General features: G+C 39.5%; 1 protein-coding gene across 15 annotated transcripts in view; it reads right to left on the reverse strand.

Moving 5' to 3' along the window:
• AXDND1 (axonemal dynein light chain domain containing 1) overlaps positions 1–27,373 on the reverse strand; it is a 185,583-nt gene that overhangs the window by 135,996 nt on the left and 22,214 nt on the right. For all 15 annotated transcript variants that reach the window (XM_063710556.1, XM_063710543.1, XM_063710558.1 and 12 more), the window contains 3 exons: positions 19,773–19,913; positions 18,611–18,715; positions 2,569–2,689 (listed from right to left, as the gene is read on the reverse strand). In XM_063710556.1, the coding sequence (XP_063566626.1) occupies positions 2,569–2,689; positions 18,611–18,715; positions 19,773–19,913 (367 nt within the window). The remainder of the gene's footprint in view (positions 1–2,568; positions 2,690–18,610; positions 18,716–19,772; positions 19,914–27,373) is intronic.

Consider the following 27,373-nt stretch of genomic DNA (forward strand, 5'->3'; position numbering starts at 1 on the left):
TGTGGAAAACAGTATGGAGATTTCTCAAAGAACTAAAAATGGAACTACCATTTGACCCAGCAATCCCACTAGTGGTTATATACCCAAAGGAAAAGAAATCATTTAATCAAAAAGACACCTGCACTCATATGTTTATTCCAGCACTATTTACAATAGCAAAGTCATGGAATCAACCGAATTGTCCATCAATGATTAATTGGATAAAGAAAATGTGGTATATACCATGGAATATTATGCAGCCATAAAAGAGAATGAAATTATGTGCTTTGAAGCAACATGGATGGAGCTGAAGGCAATTATCTTAAGTGAAAAAACTCAGAAACAGAAAATCAAATACTGCATGTTCTCACTTGTAAGTGGGAACTAAACAATGGGTATACATGGACACAAGGACGAAAATAACAGACACTGGTGACTCCAAAAGTGGGGAGGGTGGGAAAGGACCAACAGTTGAGAATTCACCTATTGGATACAATGTTCACTATTTGGGTGATGGGCTCACTGGAAGCCCAAACCTTATGATTTACACAATATATCCATGTAGCTATCCTGCACATATACCCCTGAATCTAAAATAAAATTTAAAATTAATTAATAAAATAAATATAAACAGTTAATGTGGATATGTTTATTACCTTGATTGTCATGAGGGTATCACGAGTGTATGTAAATGTTCAATGTCAAATTGAATATATTAAACATGTGTGGATTTGTTTTTTTTGTATATCAATTGTACTTCAATAAAGGTGTTAAAAACAATGTAATATGTTAATAAAGTAAAAGGAAATCAAGATGTAGTAATCTCAATTGACACAGAAAATATATTTGACTAAATACAGCACCTATTTATGATTAAACTCTAAACAAACGAAAAATTTAAGGGAACTTCCACAACCCAATAAAGGGTATATATGAAAGCCTACAGTAAATATTGTTCTTAATGGTGAAAGCAGAATGTCTTCCCCATAAGACTGAGAACAGGAATATTCACTTTTACCACTTCTATTCAACAATATACTGGGGATTTTTGCTAAAGAAATCAGTGGGAAAAAAAATTTTAAAGAGATTTTGCTGCTTCCTATAAGTAGTTATATCTCTTGATCTTATTTGCATGTTATTACTGAATTAGGATATCCGGTGATAGCAGAAATCCTTTCTCCTCTCTTGAATGGAAATGCCTCTAGCATGTCCCCAGTAATGATCTAGATTTCTAATAATTACCTCTAGTAAGTAAATGAACTTTCCTAAATAACAAGCCTTGATTCCACCATCTAGTATATTAGCTTTCTCTCTAGCTTTAGGACACTTGACAGGGATGCCTTCTACATTTTCTTCCAAATAACTGACAAACTACTACATGTGGCAGGGTTAATACAGAGCTCTAATGCAGATGTATTAATGCATTAATGCAGTATATCTCCATGGAGAACGCTGTGACCTGCCACCAGTAGACCAGTGAACCAATTTAACTGAACTCATTTTTTAATCTTTTGAGGATCAAAATTCACTGTACCTAGAAGTCCCAGTTGTCAGAATAGGCAACCAACAAGCAAACATTTTAGAAATATAGAATATTGTGTGACTTTGCTATTTCCCTAAAGTATTACTATAATGGTCCACAGTGTACCATATTTCAATTCATTTCTCATCATGTGTACCAAGGTAAACAGAATCAGAGAGTGGGTCAGCCACAGTGGCTCATGCATGTAATCCCAGCACTTTGAGAGGTTGAGGCAGGAGGATGATTTAAGCCTAGGAGTTCAAGACTATCCAGGGCAACATAGAGAAATCCCATCTCTACAAAAAATTAAAAATTAGCCAGGAGCGGTGGTGCTCACCTGTAATCCCAGCTACTCAAGAGGCTGAGGTGGGAGAATTGCTTGAGCCCAGGAGGTCAAGGCTACAGTAAGCTGTGATTCCAACACTCACCACTATACTCCAGCCTGGGCAACAGAGTGAGACCCTGTTTTTTTTTTTTTAAAAAAAGAGAATCAGAGTGTGATATCCAGTGATCCAAATATGGTCACCTTGTATGAAGAGATAAGAACCACCTTTCCTACTTTATTATTAGTATAAATTAAAGTTGAAAATTTTAACATGTTCCCAAACAACAGAAAAAGAACACTTGTTCATATTTCATAGATTCTGCCCTTAAAAAAAAAAGACCCCTTAATTGTGTAATAGCTACGTGCCCAACAAATGCAAGAATAAAAAGAAGAAATTCAACTTTTCCTTTTCAAAGCCCACAAAAGTTACATTATACATCAATAAATATACATCCTCCTTTTTTTGAGTCTTTGTCTAGATTATTGAAAACTGCAAAATGGGCCGGGTGTGGCAGCTCATGCCTGTAATCCCAGCTACTCAAGAGGCTGAGGTGGGAGAATTGCTTGAACCCAAGAGTCAGAGGTTGCAGTGAGCCGAGATCACATCACTGAATTCCAGCCTAAGCAACAGAGTGAGTAAGACTCTCTCAAAACAAAACAAAACAAAAAAACAAATTTTAAAACTGTAGAATGAATCTTTAGCCAAAAAAGAAGTGTGAGTTGTGAATCCAGATGAACTAACCTTCAGGGCCAATTCATATGTGGCTGAGCTCCAGATATCTCTTTCTGCCACTAACTGTTTCATATCATTCTCCATCCTTTCTCTTTGTAATGTATATAAGTCATGATATTCTTCTACCATTCTATAAAAACAATTAAGAAACAGCTTCATTTAATTTATACTAACAATATAGACACATATATTTTTTAAAAAACAAATTTGTTTTAAAATAGGTAATGTGTTCCTTTAAAACTCATCATAAGGTAATTATGGTATAATTGCTGAATATATTGATAACACATATACAGTGAAATAGAAGAAAAATACTCATTTAATTTATAAATCTTATAAAACGTCTTAATGAAAGTAAAAATCTCATATATTGTTCCTTGCTCTAAACATTTTTCATCTTATTCTTTATTTTTTCACTAGAATTCTGACATGATATTCCAATGGTATAATAACACCATATCTAATGAAAAATTCAGCATACAAGTAACAATAACCTAACAGTTTTATTGTCAAAGTTTGCTCACAGACCTAAGATTCTTTATGAAAAGTACAAAGCCCAATAATTGTGAGCCACTAAAATTTTTAATTATACATAATTAGTACAAGATTAAAGAAAATTGTCCCTTAACCCTTTAAAACCTTAAATAAAGCAGCTTTTTCTTAACTATTGTTTCTTTATGTCTACCAGAACATACCTTTTTCCTTCTAATTTACACTGAAGCTTCATTTAAAATTAACAGACTTCCTGGCTGGGTGCAGTGGCTCACACCAGTAATCCCAACACTTTGGGAGGCCGAGGCAGGTAGATCACCTGAGGTCAGGAATTTGAGACCAGCCTGGCCAACATGGTGAAACCTCGTCTCTACAAATACAAAAATTAGCCAGGTGTGGTGGCGCGTGCCTGTAGTTCCAGCTACTTGGGAGGCTGAGGCAGGAAAATTGCTTGAACCTGGGGGGCAGAGGTTGCAGTGAGCCGAGATCGCGCCACTGCACTCCAGATTGGGCGACAGAAAAATTAAAAGACCTCCTGAAGTAAATACAAACATAGAAGTTATAACGTAACAAGTAGCATTTCACAAATCTTTTGAAACACTTCCTCCCAAGGACTTTGCAATAAGAATTAGGCCACTGAAGTAGAATTCTTCTAGTCTTAGAGGCTTTCACTTGTTCAAAATAATAAAAAAAACTTATACAGGTGAATACACATGTACAAATTCACTGAGCTATATTCTTAAGATTTGTGCACTTTATTGCCTAAAAATTAGACCTCAATTATCAAAAGAGAATTAATGACCCTAATTTAACAGTAAAAGCAAAAAATCCAGAAACAATCTCAGTGTCCAACAACAAAAGAGTAGACAGATAAAAATATAATGTAGTTCTATGACTTAAAAAAAAAACACTGTAGATAATTAAACATCATCATATTATTTTTGTTTTGTTTTGTTTTTTGTTGTTTTGAAACAGAGTTTCGCTCTTGTTCCCCAGGCTGGAGTGCAATGGTGCAATCTCGGCTCACTGCAACCTCCACGCCTGGCTAATTTTTGTATTTTTAGTAGAGACAGGGTTTCACCATGTTGGCCAGGATGGTCTCAAACTCCTGACCTCAAGTGATCCGCCTGCCTCAGCCTCCCAGGGGTGCTGGGATTACAGGCATGAGCCACCGTACCTGGCTAAACATCATATTCTTAATACTTTGGTACATGGGAAATGTCTTCATGTTATAATACAAAATGAAAAAACCAAAATGCTAAAATTATAAAATGTTCGATCTCATTTCTATTAAAAAAATACATAAAGTTCTAGCTAATTTGGCAAGTGAAAGAAATAAAGGGCATCCAAATTAGAAAGATAGAAGTCAAATTGTTCCTGTTTGCAGACAGCAAGATCTTATATTTTTTTTAAAAACCCCTAAAAGTGGCACCAAAAAACTCTTAGAATTGATATACAAATTCAGTAAAGTTGCAGGATACAAAATCAACATACAAAAATCAGTAGTGTTTCTATACACCAACAATGAACCAGTAGAAATCAAGAAAGCCATCCCATTCATAATAGCTACCAAAAAAGAACATCTAGGAATAAATGTAATCAAGGAAGTGAAAAATATGTACAAGAAAAACTACAAAACACTGATGAAAGAAATTGAAGACGACACAAATAAACTGAAAGCCATACCATACTAGTGAATCGAAGAATTCATATCATTAAAATGAATATATTGCCCAAGCAATCTACAAATTCAATGCAACCCCTATCAAAATACCAATGTCATTTTTGGCAAAAAAAAAAAAAAAAAAGAAAGAAAAGAAAAGAAAAAAAGAAAACACACTTTAAGAGTCAAGGCAGGAGGATTACTTGAACCTAGGAGTTTGAGACCAGCCTTGGCAACATAGTAAGACCACATTTAGGGGAAAAAAAAAATTTTACCCAGGCACCAGGCACTCTAGTGTGTACCTGTAGTCTAGCTACTCAGTAGGCTGATGTGTAAGGATTGCTTGAGCATTGAGGTCAAGGCTGCAGTGAGCCATGATCATGCAACTGCACTCCAGCCTGGAGGATACAGTGAACCCCACCTCTATAAAGAATTTTTCATAAAATTATCCAGGTTTGGTGGCTCATGCCTGTAATCTCAGCACTTTGGGAGGCCAAGGTGGGATCACTTAAGGTCAGGAGTTCAAGACCAGCCTGGCCAACATGGCGAAAACCCATCTCTACTAAAAGTACAAAAATTCACCAGGTGTGATGGCATGTGCCTGTAGTCCCAGCTACTTGGGAGGCTGAGGCAGAAGAAGAGCTTGAACCCAGAAGGCAGTGGTTGTAGTGAGCTGAAATCACACCAGTACACTCCAGCCTGGCAACAGAGCGAGATTTTGTCTCAAAAAAAAAAAAAGAATTTTTCATAAAATTGGAAAAAAAAAGACGATTAAATCAGATGCACAGATAGCAAAGTAAGAACATAGGAAACATGAAAAAATAATTATCTAGTAACCAATCTCAACAGAAAGCAAATTTATAAAATGTCTGAAAAAGATTTCAAAATAATGATATTAAAGAAACCCAGTGAGATACAAAACACACAGATAAAGAACACAAATAAATCAGGAAAACAATCCATGATCTGGATGAGAAACTCAACAGAGACAGGTATCATAAAAAGGAATGAAACAAAAACCCTGGAACTGAAGAATTCAATAAATGTAATAAAAAATACATTTGATAGCTTCAACAATAGACTATATCAAGTAGAAGAAGGAATTTCTTCGGACCTTGAAGACAGGTCTTTTGAAAAAACCTAGTCAGACTTTAAAAAGGAGAGAGAGAAATGAATTGAAAACAATGAAGAAAGCTTATGTGGATATATGGGACACCATAAAGTGACCAAATTTTTTTTAATCTGGGGAGTTTCAGAAAGAGAAGAGATGGACAAAGACATAGAAAACCTATTTAATAAACTAATAGCTTGAAAATTCCCAAATCTTGCAAGAGATAAAGACATCCAGATACAAGAAGCTCAAAGATCCCCAAGACAGTCAACCCACAAAGATATTTTCTAAGGCATATTATAGTCAAACTGTCAGAAGTCAGAGACAAAGGGAGAATTCTAAAAACAGCAAGAGAAAAACATCAAGTTACACATAAGGGAATCCACATTAAACTAATGGGTTTCTCAGCAGAAACCTTAAGCCAGGAAAGAATTGAATGATATATTCAAAATGCTGAAAGGAAAAAAAGAGGCCAGGCACAGTGTTTCACGCCTGTAATCCCAACACTTTGGGAGGCCATTGCAGGCAGATCACGAGGTCAGGAGATCAAGACCATCCTGGCCAACATGGTGAAACCTCGTCTCTACTAAAATACAAAAATTAGCTGGTCATCGTGGCACGCGCCTGTAGTCTCAGCTACTCGGGAGGCTGAGGCAGGGGAATTGCTTGAACCAGGGAAACAGAGGTTGTAGTGAGCTGAGATCACACCACTACACTCCAGTCTGATGACAGAGCAAGACTCCATCTCAAAACAAAAAAAAAAAAAAAGAAAAAAAAAACCTGCTAGCCAAGAATTCTGTACCTAGCAAAGTCATCCTTCAAATGTAAAGGACAAAAGAAGTCTTTCTCAGATAAGCAAAAACTGAGGAAATTCATCACCACTAGACCAGCCTGAAGGGAGTCCTATATTTAGAAACAAAATGACAATATCTACCATCATGCAAACACATCAATGTAAAAAATCTCACCGGTAGAGCAGAAACAAAAAAGAGAAAGGATTCAAATGTTACCACTACAGAAAACCACCAAAGAGCAATGATAAACAATAAAATAAGAGGAAAGGAGAAAAAGCTATACAAAATAATCAGGATATAATTAACAAAATGACAGGAATAAGTCCTCACCTATCAATAATAATCTTGAATATAAAAGAATTAAATTCCGCCATGTAAAAGATATAGATTGGCTGAATGGATATAAAAATGCAACCTAAACATATGCTGCCTCCAAAAAACTCACTTCACTTGCAAAAACATATATAGCCTAAAAGTGAAGAGATGGAAAAAAACACTCTATGCAGACAGAAACCAAAGCAAGCAGGAGTACTTATACTTACATCAGATAAATCAGAATTTAAGTCAAAATCTATAAAAAGAGACAAAGAAGTTCATTATATGAAGATAAAGGGATCAATTCAGGAAAAGGATATAACAACTCTAAATATATATGCACCCAACCCTGGAGCACCCAGATGTATAAAGCAAACATTAGATCTAAAGAGACAGATGGAAGCTAATACAATAATAGTTGGGGCCTTCAAAACCCTACACTCAGCATTCAAAAGATCATCTAGACAGAAAGTTAACAAAGAAACATTGGATTTAAGCAATACTTTAGAACAAATGGACATTACAGGAATTTACAGAACATTTTATCCAACATCTGCAGAATACACATTCTTCTCATCAGCACATGGAACATTCTCCACAAGTGACCATATATTAGGCCACAAAATAAGTCTCAATACATATTTAAAAATTGGAAACGTATCAAGTATCTTCTTGGACCACAATGAAGTAAAACTAGAAATTAATAACAAGAGAAACTTTGGAAACTGTACAAATATGTGGAAGTTAAACAACATGCTCCTGAATGATCACTGGGTCAGTAAATACATTAAGAAGAAAATTTTTAAATGTCTTGAAACAAACGAAGCACAAGGCCTATGGGATAATGCAAAAGTAGTGCTAAGAGGGAAGTTCATATTAATAAACACCTATATCAAAAGAGCAGAAAGATTTCAAATAAACAACCTAATGATTGTTTATTATTCCAGGAACTAGAAAAGAGAGAAAAAACAAAACCCAAAATTAGTAGAAAGAAAGAAATAATAAATGTCAGAGCAGAAATAAATGAGAGAAACTAAAAAACTACAAAATATCAACAAAATAAAAAGTTAACTTTTTGAAAAAATAAACAAAATCAATAAACTTCTAGCTAGACTACCCAAGAAAAAAAGAGAGATGACTCAAGCAAATAAAATCAGAAACAAACAAACAAAAAGAGATATAATTGATACCACTGAAATATAATCATGAACAACAATCCACTAACAAACTGGAATACCTAGAAGAAACTAGATATACTCCTGAACACATAAAACCTACAAAATTGAAACAGAAAACCTGAACAGACCAATAATGAGTAACAAGATTGAATCAGTAATTAAAAGTCTCCCAAAGGGTGTAAATTAGTTCAACCATTATGGAAGACGATGTGGCGTTTCCTCAAGGATCTGGAATCAGAAATACCTTTGACCCAGTAATCCCATTACTGGGTAGATACCAAAAGGATTATAAATCATTCTGCTATGAAAACACATGCACACGTATGTTTACTGCAGCATTATTTACAATACCAAAGATTTGGAACCAACCCAAATGTCCATCAATGATAGACTGGATTAAGAAAATGTGGCACATATACACCATGGAATACTATGCAGCCATAAAAAGGATGAGTTCATGTCCTTTGCAGGGACATGGATGAAGCTGGAAACCATCATTCTCAGCAAACTAACACAAGAACAGAAAACCAAACACCTCATGTTCTCATTCATAAGTGGGAGTTCAACAATGAAAACACATGGACACAGGAAGGGGAACATCACACATCAGGCCTGTTGGGGGTTGGGGGGCAAAGGGAGGGAGAGCATTAGGACAAATACCTAATGCATGTGGGACTTAAAACCTAGATGATGGGTTGATGGGTGCAGCAAACCACCATGGCACATATATACCTATGTAACAAACCTGCACATTCTGCACATGTATCCCAGAACTTAAAGTATAATTTAAAAGAAAAAGTCTCCCAACAAAGCAAAGCCCAAGACCAAATGGCTTTACTGCTGAATTGTACACAACTTAGAAAGAATAAACACCAATTCTTCTCAAATGATTCCAAAAAATTGAAGAAGAAGGAATTCTTCTTAACTGATTCTGCAAAGCCAACATTATTTTGATATCAAAACCAGACAAAGACACAACAACAAAAAAGAAAACTACAGACCAATATCATGGATGAACTTAGATGCAAAAATCCCAACAAAATACTAGCAAAGCAAATCCAACAACATATCAAAAAGATAATACACCATGATTAAGTGGGATTTATCCTGGGGATGCAAGGAGTTTGTTCAATAAACATATTTGAACATTTTTTGGAGATTTGTGACAACTTGAAAAAGCTCAGCCAGGTGTGGTGGCTCACACCTGTAATCCCAGCACTTTGGGAGGGCGAGGCAGAGGGATCACCTGAGGTCAGGTGTTCGAGACCAGCCTGGCCAACACAGTGAAATCTCATCTCTACTAAAAATACAAAAATTAACTGGGTGTGGTGGCGGATGCCTGTACTCCCAGCTACTCAGGAGGCTGAGGCAGGAGAACTGCTTGAACCCAGGAGGCAGAGGTTGCAGTGAGCCAAGATTGCGCCACTGCACTCCAGCTTGGGCAACAGAGTGAGACTCCATCTCAAAAAAAAAAAAAAAAAAGACAAAGAAAAAGCTCACAGATGAACACAGCCTAGAAATATCAAAAAATGAAGAAAAGTTGGCAATATCATGAATAGATAAAATACATGTAGATACTGGTCTATTTTATCATTTACTACCATAAAATGTATACTAATCTATTATAAAAAGCTAAAATTTATCAAAACTTACACAAACACTTACAGACCACACATGGCACATTCATAGTCAAGAGAAATGTAAACAAATGTACAGGTACAGTATTAAATCACAGTTGAATAAAATTAACTATAGTACATACTGTATTACTGTAATACTTTTGTAGCCACCTTCTGCTGCTATTGCAGTGAGCTCAAATATCCACTTAAAACACGATGTAGGCCGGGGGCAGTGGCTCATGCCTGTAATCTCAGCACTTTGGGATGCTGAGGCAGCAGGATCACATGAGGTCAGGAGTAGTTCCAGACCAGCCTGGCCAACATGGCAATACCCTGTCTCTACTAAAAATACAAAAATTAGCCGGGTGTGGTGGCACATGCCTGTAATCCCAGCTATTCAGGAGGCTGAGGCAGGAGAATCACTTGAATTCAGGAGGCGGAGGCTGCAGTGAGCCAAGATTGCACCACTGCACTCCAGCCTGGGTGACAGAGCAAGACTCTGTCTCAAAAAATAAAGTACCATATAATGTAATCATCACTGCATGAGTAGTTTGTCTCTCCAGTCAACTGTGTATTGCAGTAAAAAGTGATCTCTCCCAGTTTTCACGTAATTTTCATCACGTTTAGTACAGTAACATAAACCTTGAATAACACCATGGTACCTATACGAAGTGTCAGTAGTGATGCTGAAAGTACAACCAAGAAGCAGAGAAGAGTCATGATGTCACAAGAAAAATTAAATGCTTGATATGTACTGTAGATTCAGGTCTGCAGTTGTGGTTACCCACCATTTCTGACAGACAAATTCGTCTTGTGAACAGATGATGTAAATGTACAATATCAATGAATACAGTACAGTACTATAAATGTATTTTCTCTTCCTTATGATTTTCTTAGTATTTTCTTTTCTCTAGCTTACTTTGTTGTAAGAATACATTATATAATATATATATAACATGCAAAATATGTGTTAATTGACTGTTTATCAGTAAGGTTTCCAGCCAACCATAGAATATTAGTGATTAAGCTCTGGGGACATCAAAAGTTATATGTAGGTTTTTGACTATGTGGGTTTCAGTGTCTCTAACCCCTACATTGTTCAACAGTCGACTGTATACTGAAAGACACTGTTTCAAGTAAGATTAACTGATCCATTGTGACAAATGCTGCTAGTAAGGCAAGTGAAATGAGAATTGATCATTGGATTTAGCAATATGAAGATCATAGGTGACTTTGTCAAGTGCCATTTAGTGGCATGGTAAGGGTGAGACACAAGTGATAATGGCAAGAGAAGAAACAATAAAGACAATGAGTATGACAACTTTCTGTAGAGATTTCCTGTAAGGAGAGCAGAGAAAAGGGACCATAGCAGGAAGGGAATGTGTAGTTCTAAGAGACCTGGGACATTTTTGTTTGTGTTTTTTAAGATGGGAGTAATTATAGCATATTTGCATACTGATGGGATTAATCAGCTAGAGAGGGAAAAATTAATGATGCAAAAAAGAGAAGGAACGTTTGCTGAAAGTTTCTCAAGTAAGTAACAAGGGATATGAAAGTATACAAACGAGATTAGCCTTAGAAACGAGCAGACTGTAGTTAACAAAAGGGAAAACGGAATATATAAGCACAGATGCAGGTGGGTGGATAGATGTGGGGGTGACAGCTTAAGTTCTCTTCTGTTTGCTTCTACTTTTTAGAAAGCAAGACCATCAGCTTATAAAGAGGGTGGAAACGTAGGATTGAAGGTATAAGGATAGAAGACTAAGTATAGAAGTCACCTTGAAAAACAAGAAAGTTATACTACAGAAAAAAGTAGTATATAGAGTAGGCAAAAATTGAATAAAGTATCTCATGTTACATATTAGTCCATTTTCATGCTGCTGATAGACATACCCAAGACAGGGTGATTTTTTTTTTTTTTTTTTTTTTGAGACGGAGTCTCGCTCTGTTGCCAGGCTGGAGTGCATGATGTCGGCTCACTGCAACCTCCGCCTCCCAGGTTCAAGCAATTCTCCTGCCTCAGCCTCTTGAGTAGCTGGGACTGCAGGCGCATGCCACCACGCTCAGTTAATTTTTGTATTTTTAGTAGAGATGGGGTTTCACCACGTTGGCCAGGATGGTCTCTATCTCTTAACCTCGTGATCCGCCTGCTTCAGCCTCCCAAAGTGCTGGGATTACAGGCGTGAGCCACCTTGCCCGGCCCCGAGACTGAATAATTTATAAAGGAAAAGAGGTTTAACGTACTCACAGTTCCACGTGGCTGGTGAGGGCTCACAATCATGGTGGAAGGTGAAAGGCCCCTCTTACATAGCGGCAGGCAAAGAGAGAATGAAAGCCAAGCAAAAGGGGTTTCCCCTTATAAAACAATCAGGTCTCGTGAGACTTACTACCACGAGAACAGTACAGGGAAACCACCCCCACGATTCAATTATTTCCCCCCAAGACCCTCCCACAACACGTGGGAATTAAGGTAGCTAAAATTTAAGACAATATTTGGGTGGGGACACAGCCAAACCATATTATGCTAGTAAAGAATAAAATAGAATAAAAGTAAAAATACATTTCTGAATTTAGTTTTTAGGTACATTTGGTTTTTCTTGACATTTAAAAAATTCAATCACTCTTCAATCAATTTTTAGAAAGCACAGGAATAGGCTGTATTAAAAGAGATATAAAACAAGATGTAATGTGTGTTCTTAGATTGGATACTGGTTTGGCTAACCCAACTGTGAAATATATTTTGGAAAAACTTGGGAAAATTTTAATATCTAGCTAATCTATGAAGTAAAAATTTACTGAAATAGGCAGACATTCTTTTTTTTTTTTTTTTTTGAGATGGAGTTTTGTTCTTGTTGCCCAGGCTGAAGCACAATGGCACAACCTCAGCTCACCGCAATCTCTGCCTCCCAGGTTCAAGCGATTCTCCTGCCTCAGCCTCCCAAGTAGCTGGGATTACAGGCATGTGGCACCACACCCGGCTAATTTTGTATTTTTAGTAAAGAAAGGGTTTCTCCATGTTGGTCAGGCTGGTCTCGAACTCCCGACCTCAGCTGATCCACCCGCTTTGACCTCCCAAAGTGCTGGGATTACAGGTGTGAGCCACCGCGCCTGGCCGTAGACATTCTTTTTATCATTTGTTTGTTTCTGTGTCCTTTTTTTTTTTCTTTTTTTTTTTTTTTTTTTGAGACGGAGTCTCGCTCTGTTGCCCAGGCTGGAGTGCAGTGGCATGATCTCGGCTCACTGCAAACTCTGCCTCCCGGGTTCATGCCATTCTCCTGCCTCAGCCTCCCAAGTAGCTGGGACTACAGGCGCCCGCCACCGCGCCCGGCTAATTTTTTTTTGTATTTTCAGTAGAAACGGGGTTTCACTGTGTTAGCCAGGATGGTCTTGAGCTCCTGACCTCGTGATCCGCCCACCTTGGCCTCCCAGAGTGCTGGGATTACAGGTGTTAGCCACCACACCTGGCCATCTTCTCTCTTTTTTTTTTTATTTCTTTCCTAATTTTTAAATTTTATTTTTCCATAAGTTATTGGGGTACAGGTGGTATCTGGTTACATGAGTAAGTTCTTTAGTGGTGACTTGTGAGATTTTGGAGCACCCATCACTCGAGCAGTATACACTGCACCATATTTGTGGTATTTTATCCCTCATCCCCCTCCCACTCTTTCCCCCAAGTCCCCAAAGTGTATTATTCTTATGCCTTTGCATCCTCCTAGCTTAACTCCCACGTATCAGTGAGAACATACAATGTTTGGTTTTCCACTCCTGAGTTACTTCACTTAGAATAATGGTCTCCAATCTCATCCAGGTCACTGCAAATGCCATTAATTCATTCCTTTTTATGGCTGAGTGGTATTCCATCATATATATATATACACCACAGTTTTTTTATCCACTGGTTGATTGATGGGCATTTGGGTTGGTTCTACGATTTTGCAATTGTGAATTGTGCCGCTATGAACATGCCCATGCAAGTATCTTTTTCATATAATGACTTCTTTTCCTCTGGGTAGATACCCAGTAGTGAGATTGCTGGATCAAATGGTAGTTCTACTTTTAGTTCTTTAAGGAATCTCCACACTGTTTTCCACAGTGGGTGTATTAGTTTACATTCCCACCAGCAGTGTAGAAGTGTTCCCTAATCACCGCATCCATGGCAACATCTGATTTTGATTTTTTGATTATAGCCATCTTTGCAGGAGTAAGGTGGTACTGCATTGTGGTTTTGATTTGCATTTCCCTTATCATTAGTGATGTTGAGCATTTTTTCATATGTTTGTTGCCCATTTGTATATCTTCTTTTGAGAATTGTCTATTCATGTCCTTTGCCCACTTTTTGATGTGATTGTTTGTTTTTTTCTTACCCATTTGTTTGAGTTCATTGTAGATTCTGGATATTAGTCCTTTGTCAGATGTATAGATTGTGAAGATTTTCTCCCACTCTGTGGGCTGTCTGTTTACTCTGCTGACTGTTCCTTTTGCTGTGCAAACACTCTTTAGTTTAATTAGGTCCCAGATATATATCTTTGTTTTTATTGCTTTTGCTTTTGGGTTCTTGGTCATGAAATCCTTGCCTAAGCCAATGTCTAGAAGAGTTTTCCAATGTTATGTCTAGAATTTTTATAGTTTCAGGTCTTAGATTTAAGTCCTTAATTCATCTTGAGTTGATTTTTGTATAAGGTGAGAGATGAGGATCCAGTATCATTCTTCTACATGCGGCTAGCCAATTATCCCAGCACCATTTATTGAAAAGGGTGTCCTTTCCCCACTTTATGTTTTTGTTTGCTTTGTTGAAGATCAATTGGCTGTAAGTATTTGGGTTTATTTCGGGATTCTCTATTCTGTTCCATTGGTCTACGTGCCTATTTTTATACCAGTACCACACTGTTTTGGTGACTATAGCCTGAAATAGGTAGACATTCTTAACTGAAAAAATGTTGATTGTAGAATAGTGCATACAATACAATTTTGGTTTTAACTATACATATACATGTGAGTACATGTACACAGAAACAAGACCCATAGCACCAGCCTGCCTGCTTCCTCCCAATACTGCAGCTTCCCCCAGGCCCACGGCAACACCCCACATCACTTTGCTGGCCCATGTGCGTGCAGGCATGTTCTGCTTTCCTTGCCTCACCAGCATGCATGTGTGCATGCACCCTGCCCTGCCACTGATATGGCAGTAGTACATTCTGCCCTTCCACACCCTCCCCCCAACCCCTGCCACAAGGCTTTGATCCATTACAGTGACAGCCTTGGTGGGCAGACACCCAGCCAGTCCCACCCCCACCAGCACCCTGCCCTTAGTGGCAACACTCCTCCAAGAGTAAAACTAAGCTCAGAGAACAGTGGACTCTCCCCTGCCCTGAGTGACCACCCCTGCCTGCAGCTCACAGAGAATGCACATAGACCTGCACTTGCCAGAGCCTTGCCCCCATGCTAAGACCACCACCAGCACAACTGTGCACACAGTTGCCAGCAGGGGCCCCCCAACCCTCTTCCAGCTGTGCTGCCTCCACTCTGTGGTGACACCCACATGGAAGCAGGCACCCCAGCACGCGCTGCAGCCAACGAGAATGCACCCCCACAACATTGCCACTACCGCTGCTGCTGACACATGAAAACAAGGGCAGATCCCACTGCCACAGCACTATGAAAGGCTTTGGCTGACACCACCCAACAAAGTGTAGTGACCAGTGGTCCAGGAGCACCTCAGCTCCCCCAGTGCAGTAGATTCCTAACCTCAAGGAGCAGAGAACAAAGCTGGTCCCAATACAAGTCCCCCAGAGTTGGAGTACACGGTCCAGGAGTTGGAAGCTGAGTGTTGGCCCCCTAGAATCTTCCAGAAATAAAGCCAGTTGGTTGAATCCATTTTACACCACAATCAAACTCTCGATGTCATCATATAGGATAAAAGGGAAAAAAAACACCCAAACATCAGCAACTTCAAAGATGAAACAAACATCAGCCCACAAATATGAGAAAAAAACAACACAAGGACTCTGACAACTCAAAAAGCCAGAGTGCCTTCTTTCCTCCAAATGATCGCACCACCTCTCCAGCAAGGGTTCTGAACTGGGCTGAGATGGCAGAAATGACACAAACAGAATTCATGCTATGGATAGGAATGAAGATCATTAAGATGCAGGAGTATGCTGAAACCCAATTCAAGGAAGCTATGAATCACAATAAAATGATAAAGGAGCTGACAGACAAAATAGCCAGTATAGAAAAGACTGTAACTGGCCTGAGAGAACTGAAAAAATGTTCTACAATAACTTCATAATGCAATTACAAGTATTAATAGCAGAATAAACCAAGTTGAAGAAAGAATCTCAGAACTTGAAGACTCGTTTTCTGAAATAAGAGAGTCAGACAAGAATAGAGAAAAAAAGAATAAAAAGGAATGAACAAAACCTTGGAGAAATGTGGGATTATGTAAAGATACCAAATCTATGACTCATTGATGTCCCTGAAAGAGATAGGGTGAGTGTAAGCAACTTGGAAAACATATTTTAGGGTATCATCCATGAGGATTTCCCCAACGTAGCTAGAGAGACCAACATTCAAATTCAGAAAATGCAGAAAACCCCAGTACAATACTTCACAAGAAGATCATCCTCAAGGCACATAATCATCAGATTCTCAAAAGTCAAAATAAAAGAAAAAAGGTTAAAGGCATCTAGAAAGAAAAGTCAGGTCACCTACAAAAGGAAGCCCATCAGACTAACAGTGGACCTCTCAGCAGAAACCCTACAAGCCAGAAGAGAGTGGAAGCCAATATTCAACATTCTTTAAAAAAAGAAATTCCAACCCAGAATTTTATGTATGTCCAAACTAAGCTTCGTAAGTGAAGGAGAAATAAGATCCTTTATAGACAAGCAAGTGCTGAGAAAATTCATTACCACCAGATCTGCCTTAAAAGAGCTCCTGAAGGAAGCACTAAATATGGAAAGGAAAGACCATTACCAGCTGCTATTAAAAAACACATAAGTACACAGACCAGTGACACTATGAAGCAACCACACAAACAAGTCTGCATTATAACCAGCTAACATGATGACGGGATCAAATCTATATATATCTTTACTGGTTTACCTTAAATGTAAATGGGCTAAATGTCCTGATTAAAAGGCACAGAGTTGCAGGCTGGATAAAGAAACAAGACCCATTGGTATGCTATCTTCAAGAGACTCATCTCACATGCAATGACACCCACATGCTCAAAATAAAGGGATGGAGAAAAATCTACCAAGAAAATGGAAAAATCCATTCTGAGTGATTGATACATAAATTATACATTAATACATAAATTATAATTTAGTTATATGGTTAATATTATAGTGCAGAAATATTTGTTCTATATGCATCATAATGAGAAGATCTCAAAAGAATAGTATTTAGTTGGTAAAAGCAAGTTTTTTTTTTTTGAGATGGAGTCTTGCTCTGTCGCCCAGGCTGGAGTGCGGGAGTGCAGTGGCGCAATCTTTGCTCACTGCAACCTCCGCCTCCTGGGTTCAAGCAATTCTCCTGACTCACCCTCCCAAGTAGCTGGGACTACAGGTACGTGCCACCACGTCAGCTAATTTTTTGTATTTTTAGTAGAGACAGGGTTTCACCGTGTTGGCCAGGATGGTCTCGATCTCCTGACCTCATGATCCACCCACCTTGGCCTCCCAAAGTGCTGAGATTACAGGCATGAGCCACTGTGCCCAGCCGCAAATTTTTTTATATGTAACTATGTATTATAGTAAAATATAAAAACATGGATAGGAAAGTTACATACCAACTATTGATTAGTGATTAACTCTGGGGAGGGAAGAAGCAGAATGGAGATATATAGAGATACAGACATAGATATAGATGTATTTTTTTAAATCTCCAAATATTTTTTTTTTATTTTCTTTTTTTGGGACAGAATCTCACTCTGTCACCCAGGTTGGAGTGCAGTGGCACAAACTCAGCTCACTGCAACCTCTGCCTCCTGGGTTCAAGCAATTCTCATGCCTCAGCCTTCCACGTAGCTAGGATTACAGGCAAGCACCTCCACCTCCAGCTAATTTTTGTATTTTTAGTAGAGATGGGGTTTTGCCATGTTGGCCAGGCTAGTCTCAAACTCTCAACCTCAGGTGATCCACCTGCCTCAGCCTCCCAAAGTGCTGGGATTACAGGCGTGAACCACCATGCCTGGCCTAAATCTCCAAATATTTCTATAAAATTTTGTTTCCTAAAAATGGGGTGTGAAACAAGTATGACATAATGGCTGACATTTGGTAATTCATGAAAGGTAAATGAGTACTCACTATAATGCTTTCTTTTTCTGAATGTCTGAAATATTTCATGACATAAAATTTCATTAAAAGCAACCATTATAAGAATATTTCATATTGTCATAGCACTGACTATATGCCAAGCACCATTCTAAGTGCTTTACTTATATTACTTCCTTTAATACTCGTAATAACCCTATGAGGTAGGTAATAATTATCCCAATTTTACATATGGGCAAACTTAGGCCCAGAAAAGTTAAGTGACTTCCCCAAGGTCACACAGCAAACAGTATGGTTCCAGAATCTATGCTATCTATGCTCACTGTTTCTTTACCCTTTCTTGTAGAAAACCAGAAAGTAATAGCCTGCAATCCTCACTCAACGAAAATGATTAATGCAGAAAGCAACAGTCTATCTCCAAGAGAAAAAATCATGTTTTACCTTCTTTGCACCCAGAATGAGAAATCAACTAAATTCAGATAAAGTAAGCTATCTATATGTGATTTTAGAATTCAAGAAGTTATAGTATCATATATATTATTTCAGAAGCTATATAAGCTTCTTCCCTTTCCCCTATGTAAGCTAAACAAACTTTAAGCAACTCACTTGGCATTCTTTTCCGCATTTAAAAGAGCTTGTGCCAAATCCTTGTGGGCTTTTTCTGTTTCCTTTGTTAATTTCACATCATGTGCCCGAACTAGACACAGTTCCCTGAAATAAAGCAAAGAAATTTTTAATTCATATTTGGAGATTTCCAAAAAGTTTCTACCAAGAAAATCAGATTTATATTCAGGAATCTTCTCAGTTATCATGTGTACCTCCCTTCCCAGTTTTTCCACCTTATAAACCAAATCAAGAAATTGAGTGTACATTCTAGATGGAATCTTGCCAGGTTTGGAAATGAAATCAGGCTGGCAGGAATCAGACAGAAAGAAGATGTAGGGGAGATCCTTTAGAATGGAGGGAGGCAGATGCTGACATGCAAGGCCTCCATGCTGGTCTACCCCGCTTTCTGATATGACTATCCTATCTTCTTTATTCTCACCACTAACCATCTTGCTTCAAGGTTAAAAGTTAGATGATCACTAACTTTGATGGCTATATGATACTTATTCTCTTTGAGATGTTAACATCCATAATGTTAACATCCATAATTATGGCACTGTTCTATAAACCTGATTAAGGTAAACATCTGTGTTTTATTTTATTTTATTTTATTTTTCTGAGACAGGGTCTCGCTCTGTCACCCAGGCTAGAGTGCAGTGGCATGATCTCGGCTCACTGCAACCTCCACCTCCCAGGTTCAAGTGATTCTCCTGCCTCAACCTCCCCAGTAGTTGGGATTATAGGCATGTGCCACCACGCCTGGCTAATTATTTGTATTTTTAGTAGAGACGGGGTTTCACCATGTTGGCCAGGCTGGTCTCAAACTCCTGACCTCAAGTGATCCTCCCGCCTCAGCCTCCCGAAGTGCTGGGATTACAGGTGTGAGCCACCACGCCCAGCAACATCTATATTTTAGAAGAAAGAGTAAGTCTTTTCCATGTCAAATATACACAGTCTTCATTTTTATGTGAACTTGCATAACCCATTTATCTATATCTATATCTACAATGACATCTAGTTCTTTTTGTTCTCTTGCTAAACATGAAAAGGAAACAGAAGAACCTTGGCCTTTAACCATTCCACTTTCCCTAAATATTTTTTACTCCCTTTAGAGACATGACACTGACTTTTGTTTTGTGTTTAAGATAATCACAGTTTTTACCTGGTCAGTTCTTCAATAACATGCTTGAAATTATACAATTCTTCTAAAATGCGCTGGTCCATCACTCGCTGAGTTACCAAGTCTTTGTAGAAATCAATCATCTGCCGAGCAATCTGGTCAAGCATTTGCACATACCTCTCTCTGCATGACAAACAACCAAAAAGCTCCTAGATCTGATAAATGAATTTAGTAAATTCTCAGGTTACAAAATCAATGTACACAAATCAGTAGCACTGCTATACACCAAGAAAACCAAGCTGAGAATCAAATCAAGAAATCAATCCCTTTTACAACAGCTGCAAAAAAAAAAAGAAAAAGAAAAGAAAATACTTAGGAATATACTTAACCAAGGAGATGAAAGATCTCTACAAGAAAAACTACAAAACACTATTGAAAAAACATTGCATATGACAAAAACAAATGGAAACACACCCCATGTTCATGGATGGGTAGAATCAATATTGTGAAAATGACCATATTGCCAAACTCAATCTACAGATTCCATACAATTCCCACCAAAAATACCATCATCATTCTTCACAGAACTGGAAAAAAAAATCCTAAAATTCATATGGAACCAAAAAAGAGCCCACATAGCCAAAGAAATACTAAACAAAAAGAATAAATCTGGAAACATCACATTACCTGACTTCAAACTATACTACAAGGCTATAGTTACCAAAACAGCATGGTACGGGTATACAAATAGGCACATAGGCCAATGGAACAGACTAGAGAATCCAGAAATAAACTCAGATACTTACAGCCAACTGATCTGCAACAAAGCATACAAAAACATAATGTGGGGAAAGGACACCCTTTTCAACAAATGGTGCTGGGATAATTGGCAAGCCATATGTAGAAGAATGAAACTGGATCCTCATCTCACACCTTATACAAAAGTCAACTCAAGATGGATCAAAGACTTAAAGACCTGAAACCATAAAAATTCTAGAAGATAACATCAGAAAAACTCTTCTAGACATTGGCTTAGGCAAAGAATTCATGACCAAGAACCCAAAAGCAAATGCAACAAAAACAAAAATAAATAGATGGGACCTAATTAAACTAAAGAACTTCTGCACAACAAAAGAAATAACCAGCAGGTTAAACAGACAACCCACAGAGAGGGAGAAAATATTCATAAACTATGCACCTGGCAAAGACTAGTACCCAGAATCTACGATGAACTCCAACAAATCAGCAAGAAAAAAACAAATAATTTCACCAAAAAGTGGGCAAAGGACATGAATAGACAATCCTCAAAAGAAGATATACAAACAGCCAACGAACATGAAAAAACACTCAACATCACTAATTATCAGGAAAATGCAATTTAAAACTACAATGAAATATCACCCTACTACTGCAAGAATGGCCATAATTTAAAAAATCAAAAATAAATGTCAGCTTGGATGTGGTGAAAAGAGAACACTTTTACACTGCTGGTGGGAATGTAAACTAGTACAACCACTATGGAAAACAGTATGGAGATTCTTCAAAGAACTAAAAGTAGAACTACCATTCAATCTAACAATCCCACTACTGGGTATCTACCCACAGGAAAATAAGTCATTATATGAAAAAGACACATGCACATGCATGTTTACAGTAGCACAATTTGCAACTGCAAAAATATGGAACCAACCTAAATGTCCATCAAGCAATGAGTGGATAAAGAAAATGTGGTATATACACACTATGGAAAACTACTTAGCTATAAGATGAAATGAAATAATGGCATTTGCAGCAACTTGGTTGGAGTTGGAGACCGTTATTCTAAATGAAGTAACTCAGGAATGGAAAACCAAATATTGTATGTTCTCACTTATAAATAGGAGCTAAGCTATGAGGATGTGAAGGCATAAGAATGATATAATGGACTCTGGGGTCTGAGGGGGAAGATTAGGAGGGGGGTGAGGAATAAAGACTACATATTTGGTACAGTGTACACTGCTCAGCGGGTGATGGGTTATATTAGTCCATTCTCACACTGCTATAAGGATATACCCAAGACAGGGTAATTTATAAAGGAAAGAGATTTAATTGACTCTCAGTTCCACAGAGCTGGGGAGGCCTCAGGAAACTTACAATCATGGCAGAAGGGAAAGCAAACATGTCCTTCTTCACATGGCAGCAGGAAGGAGAAGAATGAAAGCCCAGAAAAGCCCAGAAAAGGAAGAAGCCCTTTATAAAACTATCAGATCTCTGGCCAGGCGCAGTGACTCATGCCTGTAATCCCAGCACTTTGGCAGGCTGAGACAGGTGAATCACCTGAGGTCAGGAGCTTGAGACTAGCCTGGCCAACACGGTGAAACACTGTCTCCACTAAAAATACAAAAAATTAGCTGGGCATGGTAATGCATACCTGTAATCCCAGCTACTTGGGAGGCTGAGGCAGGAGAATCACCTGAACCCAGGAGCTGGAGGTGGCAGTGAGCTGAGATTGCGCCACTGCACTCCAGCCTGGGCAACAGAGTGAGACTCCATCTCAAAAATAAATAAATAAATAAATAAATAAATAAATAAATAAATAAAATCATCAGATCTCATGAGAACTAATTCACTATCACAAGAACAGAATGAGGGAAACGGCCCTCATGACTCAACCATCTCTACCTGGTCCCTCCCACAACATGTGGGGATTATGGCAACAACAATTCAAGATGAGATTTGGATGGGGACACAGCCAAACCATACCACGAGTACACCAAAAATCTCAGAAATCATCACTCAAGAACTTATCTGTGTAACCAAAAACCACTTGTTCTCCAAAAACTATTGAAATAAAATAAGAGAAACAAGGTATCATGCAGAAGGAAAGGAAAAAAAGATAGAAAATATGCAAGAGAGAAAGTAATGCTAGGCAATAAAATAGTAAACAGACATTCCAAAAGATATGTGAGATGAACAATATAGAAAAAAAAAGAAGAAGAAGAAGTCTGGCCGCAGTGGCTCATGCCTGTAATCCCAGCACTTTGGGGGCCCGAGGTGGGTGGATCACCTGATGTCGGGAGTTTGAGACCAGCCTGACCAACATTGATAAACCCTATCTCTACTAAAAATACAAAATTAGCCAGGTATCATGGTGCATGCCTATAATCCCAGCTACTCAGTAGGCTGAGACAGGAGAATCACTTGAACCTGGGAGGCAGAGTTTGCAGTGAGCCAAGATTGCGCCATTGCGCTCCAGCCTGGGCAACAAGATCAAAACTCCATCTCAAAAAAATAAATAAATAAAAAATAAAAAGCACAGAAGCAGAATGCTGTGGCTTCATTAAAAAAGGAAAAAAAAAGGAATCTAGGCTATGTTTTCCTGCCATGCCATACAAGTGAGTGAACAATTGTAGAGAATTGTAACCAGAGCCCTAATTATTTGGAATATCATATGTTAGATGTAAAACAAAAATAAAAACTTGTTTTATTCCTTCTTCTAGATATAAATTCTTTGAGACTAGAAACGATGTGTTACATATTTGTATTTTTACAACATCTAACAGCATGACTTAACGTATAGTGAGATTCTTATAAATAGTTAAATTCATGAATAAAGCCATTTTTTCAAATTGACAACATGTAAAATGACAACTATTTAAACACAAACAAAAATCTTTAATACAAAGAAGTCATTTCTTTTGCTTCTGAATAAAACCAAACAAAATATTTGGAAGTGATCACAGATGATAAATTATAAATACCATAACTGAATAGTATTCATTTATATTAACAGTGATCTAGGCCAGGCGTGATGGCTCACACCTGTAACCTCAGCACTCTGGGAGACCGAGGCAGGTAGATCACTTGAGGCCAGGAGTTCAAGACCAGCCTAGCCAACATGGCAAAACCTTGTATCTACTAAAAATACAAAAATTAGTGTGGCATGGTGGCACATGCCTAGAATCCCAGCTACTTGGGTGGCTGAGACACAAGAATCACTTGAGCCTGGGAGGCAGAGGTTGCAGTGAGCAGAGATCTCACCACTGCACTCCAGCCTGGGTGACAGAGCAAGACTGTCTTAAAAAAAAAAAAAAACTGATCTAGGTGTTACACCCTAAGCCTGAGGTCCTAGATTTGTAATATGTCTGAGTTGACTGGTCGTTTAATCTTTCATCCATTGACAGAAAGAATTATCCAGCCCTTGCTTTAAGGCTGAAAGTGGCAGGGAGTTTATCACCTCAAGATGCAGCTCATATATTGGAAATATCAATTTAAAAAACATCGTCTTTAGGATTTCCCCCTCCTGACAATATAGGAACTAAATACTCTGAAGGACCTTCCCATTACAATCCAACTAGATCCATAAGAGAACACACTTTTCAAAGCATTACTGAGTTTGCAGGAAGAAACAGAAGACTCTAGGGATGAAAAACAATAAGAACAAACAAAAAATAGTAAGTTAGAAATGGAGTGGGAGTTGTAAGCAGTAAGCAAACCCAAGGTCAGGATGGTCCCCAGGAAAATACCAACACTGAGAACCAGAGACTAAGCCTTGAGCTGACTTCAAAGTGGGAGACATGGGCAAGTGTAGGACTACTGCATGAATCCCAGATTCCAGAAGGGAGCACATGCAAATCTTCTTTTTCCAGAAAGCATCCTGGATTCATGCCCTGAGGATCCCATGGCCAAGGTCAGTGAAATATTAGCTCCACAAGCAAAGGCTGCAAAATACTAATGTAAATAAATCACCATGAATGAGACTCAGAAGAAATAACCAATAGCAGATTTTATAAGACTATGCATGAAATGTTTGAGAAATAAAAGATAGAATCTAAAAATGGGCTGGGCATGGTGGCTCACACCTGTAGTCCCAGCACTTTGCGGGGCTGAAGTGGGCAGACCACCTGAAATTAGGAGTTCGAGACCAGCCTGGCCAACATGGTGAAACCCCGTCTCTACTAAAAATGCAAAATTAGCCAGGCATGGTGGCGCATGCCTGTAATCCCAGCTACTCAGGAGGCTGAGGCGGGAGAATCACTTGAATGCGGAGGTGGAGGTTGCAGTGAGCTGAGATCGTGCCATTGCACTCTAGCCTGGGTGACAAGAGTGAAACTCCATCTCAAAAAAAAAAAAAAAAGAATCTAAAAATGAATAAGCAATAAAAGTATTATATTTGATGAGACAAACGTGGAAACAAACCAACAGAACTCTTAAGGGAGGCCAGGCACAGTGGCTCACACCTGTAATCCCAGCACTCTGGGAGGCTGAGGTGGGCGGATCGCTTGAGGCCAGGAGTTCAAGACTAGCCTGGCCAATATGGCGAACCCTGTCTCTACTAAAAATACAAAAAAAAAAAAAAAAAAAAATAGCCAGGCATGGTGGTGTGTGCCTGCAGTCCTAGCTACTTGGGAGGCTAAGGCACAAGAATCACTTGAACCCGAGAGTCAGAGGTTGCAGTAAGCCAAGATCGTGCCACTGCACTGCAGCCTGGGCCACTGCGAGATCCTGTCTCAAAAAAAAAATCTCTTAGGGGAAAAATATAATTGTTGAGTTAATAATAGATGGGTTATAGCATAATAGACACACCTAGAGAAGACAGTAATGTCCTAGAACAAATTACCCAAAATGTAGGACAGAGACGAGAGGGAAACTATGAAAAGAGATTAAGAGACAAAGAAGACAGAATGAGAATATCTAACATATATCTAATCAAAGCTCCAGAAACAGAAGACAGAATGCAGTACAGACATGAGTCAAAGATCATCACTGATAATTTCCCAAAACTTCTGAAAGACATTAATCTATATAGAGAATTATGGTATAGATATAGGTACAGGAAATATAAAAAGAAATCCAGAGGAACTAAATTTACTTTCCTACCTGAAGTGACAACAACAAAACAAGGACAATGAATATGAAACCATTTTTAAGACACTGGATATCAGGCAATGAAAGAAAGTGATCCCTGAGAGACCAGAAATAAATAAAGCAAACCCTACAATTGTGCCAGCCTAATGCCTTGGGAGAGTTTTCCAGGCCATAGCACACTGAGAGGGAATCCAGGAAGACCCCAGTTGACTCTCTGAGTTAAGGAGACAGAGTTAACAGTCTAGAGAGATGAAAGCAGCTAGAGTTCAGAGGACAGAGTAGCAGAGAGAAAAGAGTTATACAAGATATGCAGAAGATCTCCCTCAAGTGTTCAGCTAAGTATTGATCAGGGCATAAATGTGAGAAAACTACCCAAGACCAAGGAAAGAACTACCCAAAAGGATCAGAGGTAAGAATGCCAGAACTCACACAGAAGTAGTACCAGTACCAACCAACCAAACTGTAAAAACTCATGATTCATGGGACATTGGATATGGTACACAGAAATGTTTTGTCTTGGTATTCAGAAATAATTAGCCCTAAATTGGGCACTGCTCTTGTCCCACCTAAAGACCTAACAGGATCAAATTTTTTTTAAATAACTTAATTGTGTCCCAAAACAAAGCTAACAAATATTTGTATGAAAACAAAAATATACAGCATCCAAATAAGGCATAATTCATGTCTGCCATCCAATCAAAATTACTACTAGGTTTAAATGTTTCTCCCCTCATAACTAGTGTTGAAATTTAATTGTTATTATAACAGTATTGCTCCCTCTCCCTCTCCCCACGGTCTCCCTCTCCCGCTCTTTCCACGGTCTCCCTCTGATGCCGAACCGAAGCTGGACGGTACTGCTGCCATCTCAGCTCACTACAACCTCCCTGCCTGATTCTCCTGCTTCAGCCTGCCGAGTGCCTGCGATTGCAGGCGCGCGCCGCCACGCCTGACTGGTTTTCGTAGTTTTTTGGTGGAGACGGGGTTTCGCTGTGTTGGCCGGGCTGGTCTCCAGCTCCTAACCGCGAGTGATCGGCCAGCCTCGGCCGCCCGAGGTGCCGGGATTGCAGACGGAGTCTCGTTCACTCGGTGCTCAATGGTGCCCAGGCTGGAGTGCAGTGGCGTGATCTCGGCCCGCTACAACCACCTCCCAGCCGCCTGCCTTGGCCTCCCAAAGTGCCGAGATTGCAGCCTCTGCCCGGCTGCCGCCCCGTCTGGGAAGTGAGGAGCGTCTCCGCCTGGCCGCCCATCGTCCGGGATGTGAGGAGCCCCTCTGCCTGGCTGCCCAGTCTGGAAAGTGAGGAGCGTCTCTGCCCGGCCGCTATCCCATCTAGGAAACGAGGAGCGCCTCTTCCCGGCCGCCATCACATCTGGGAAGTGAGGAGCGTCTCTGCCCGGCCGCCCATCGTCTGAGATGTGGGGAGCACCTCTGCCCTGCCGCCCCGTCCGGGATGTGAGGAGCGTCTCTGCCCGGCCGCCCCGTCTGAGAAGTGAGGAGACCCTCTGCCTGGCAACCGCCCCATCTGAGAAGTGAGGAGCCCCTCCGCCCAGCAGCCACCTCGTCTGGGAAGTGAGGAGCCCCTCTGCCCGGCCAGCCACTCCGTCCGGGAGGGAGGTGGGGGGGTCAGCCCCCCGCCCGGCCAGCCGCCCCGTCCGGGAGGGAGGTGGGGGGGTTAGCCCCCCGCCTGGCCAGCCGCCCCGTCCGGGAGGTGAGGGGCACCTCTGCCCAGCCGCCCCTACTGGGAAGTGAGGAGCCCCCGCGCCCGGCCAGCCGCCCCGTCCGGGAGGGAGGTGGGGGG

Source organism: Gorilla gorilla, chromosome 1, assembly GCF_029281585.2.
Source record: "Gorilla gorilla gorilla isolate KB3781 chromosome 1, NHGRI_mGorGor1-v2.1_pri, whole genome shotgun sequence".
Taxonomy (NCBI): domain Eukaryota; kingdom Metazoa; phylum Chordata; class Mammalia; order Primates; family Hominidae; genus Gorilla; species Gorilla gorilla.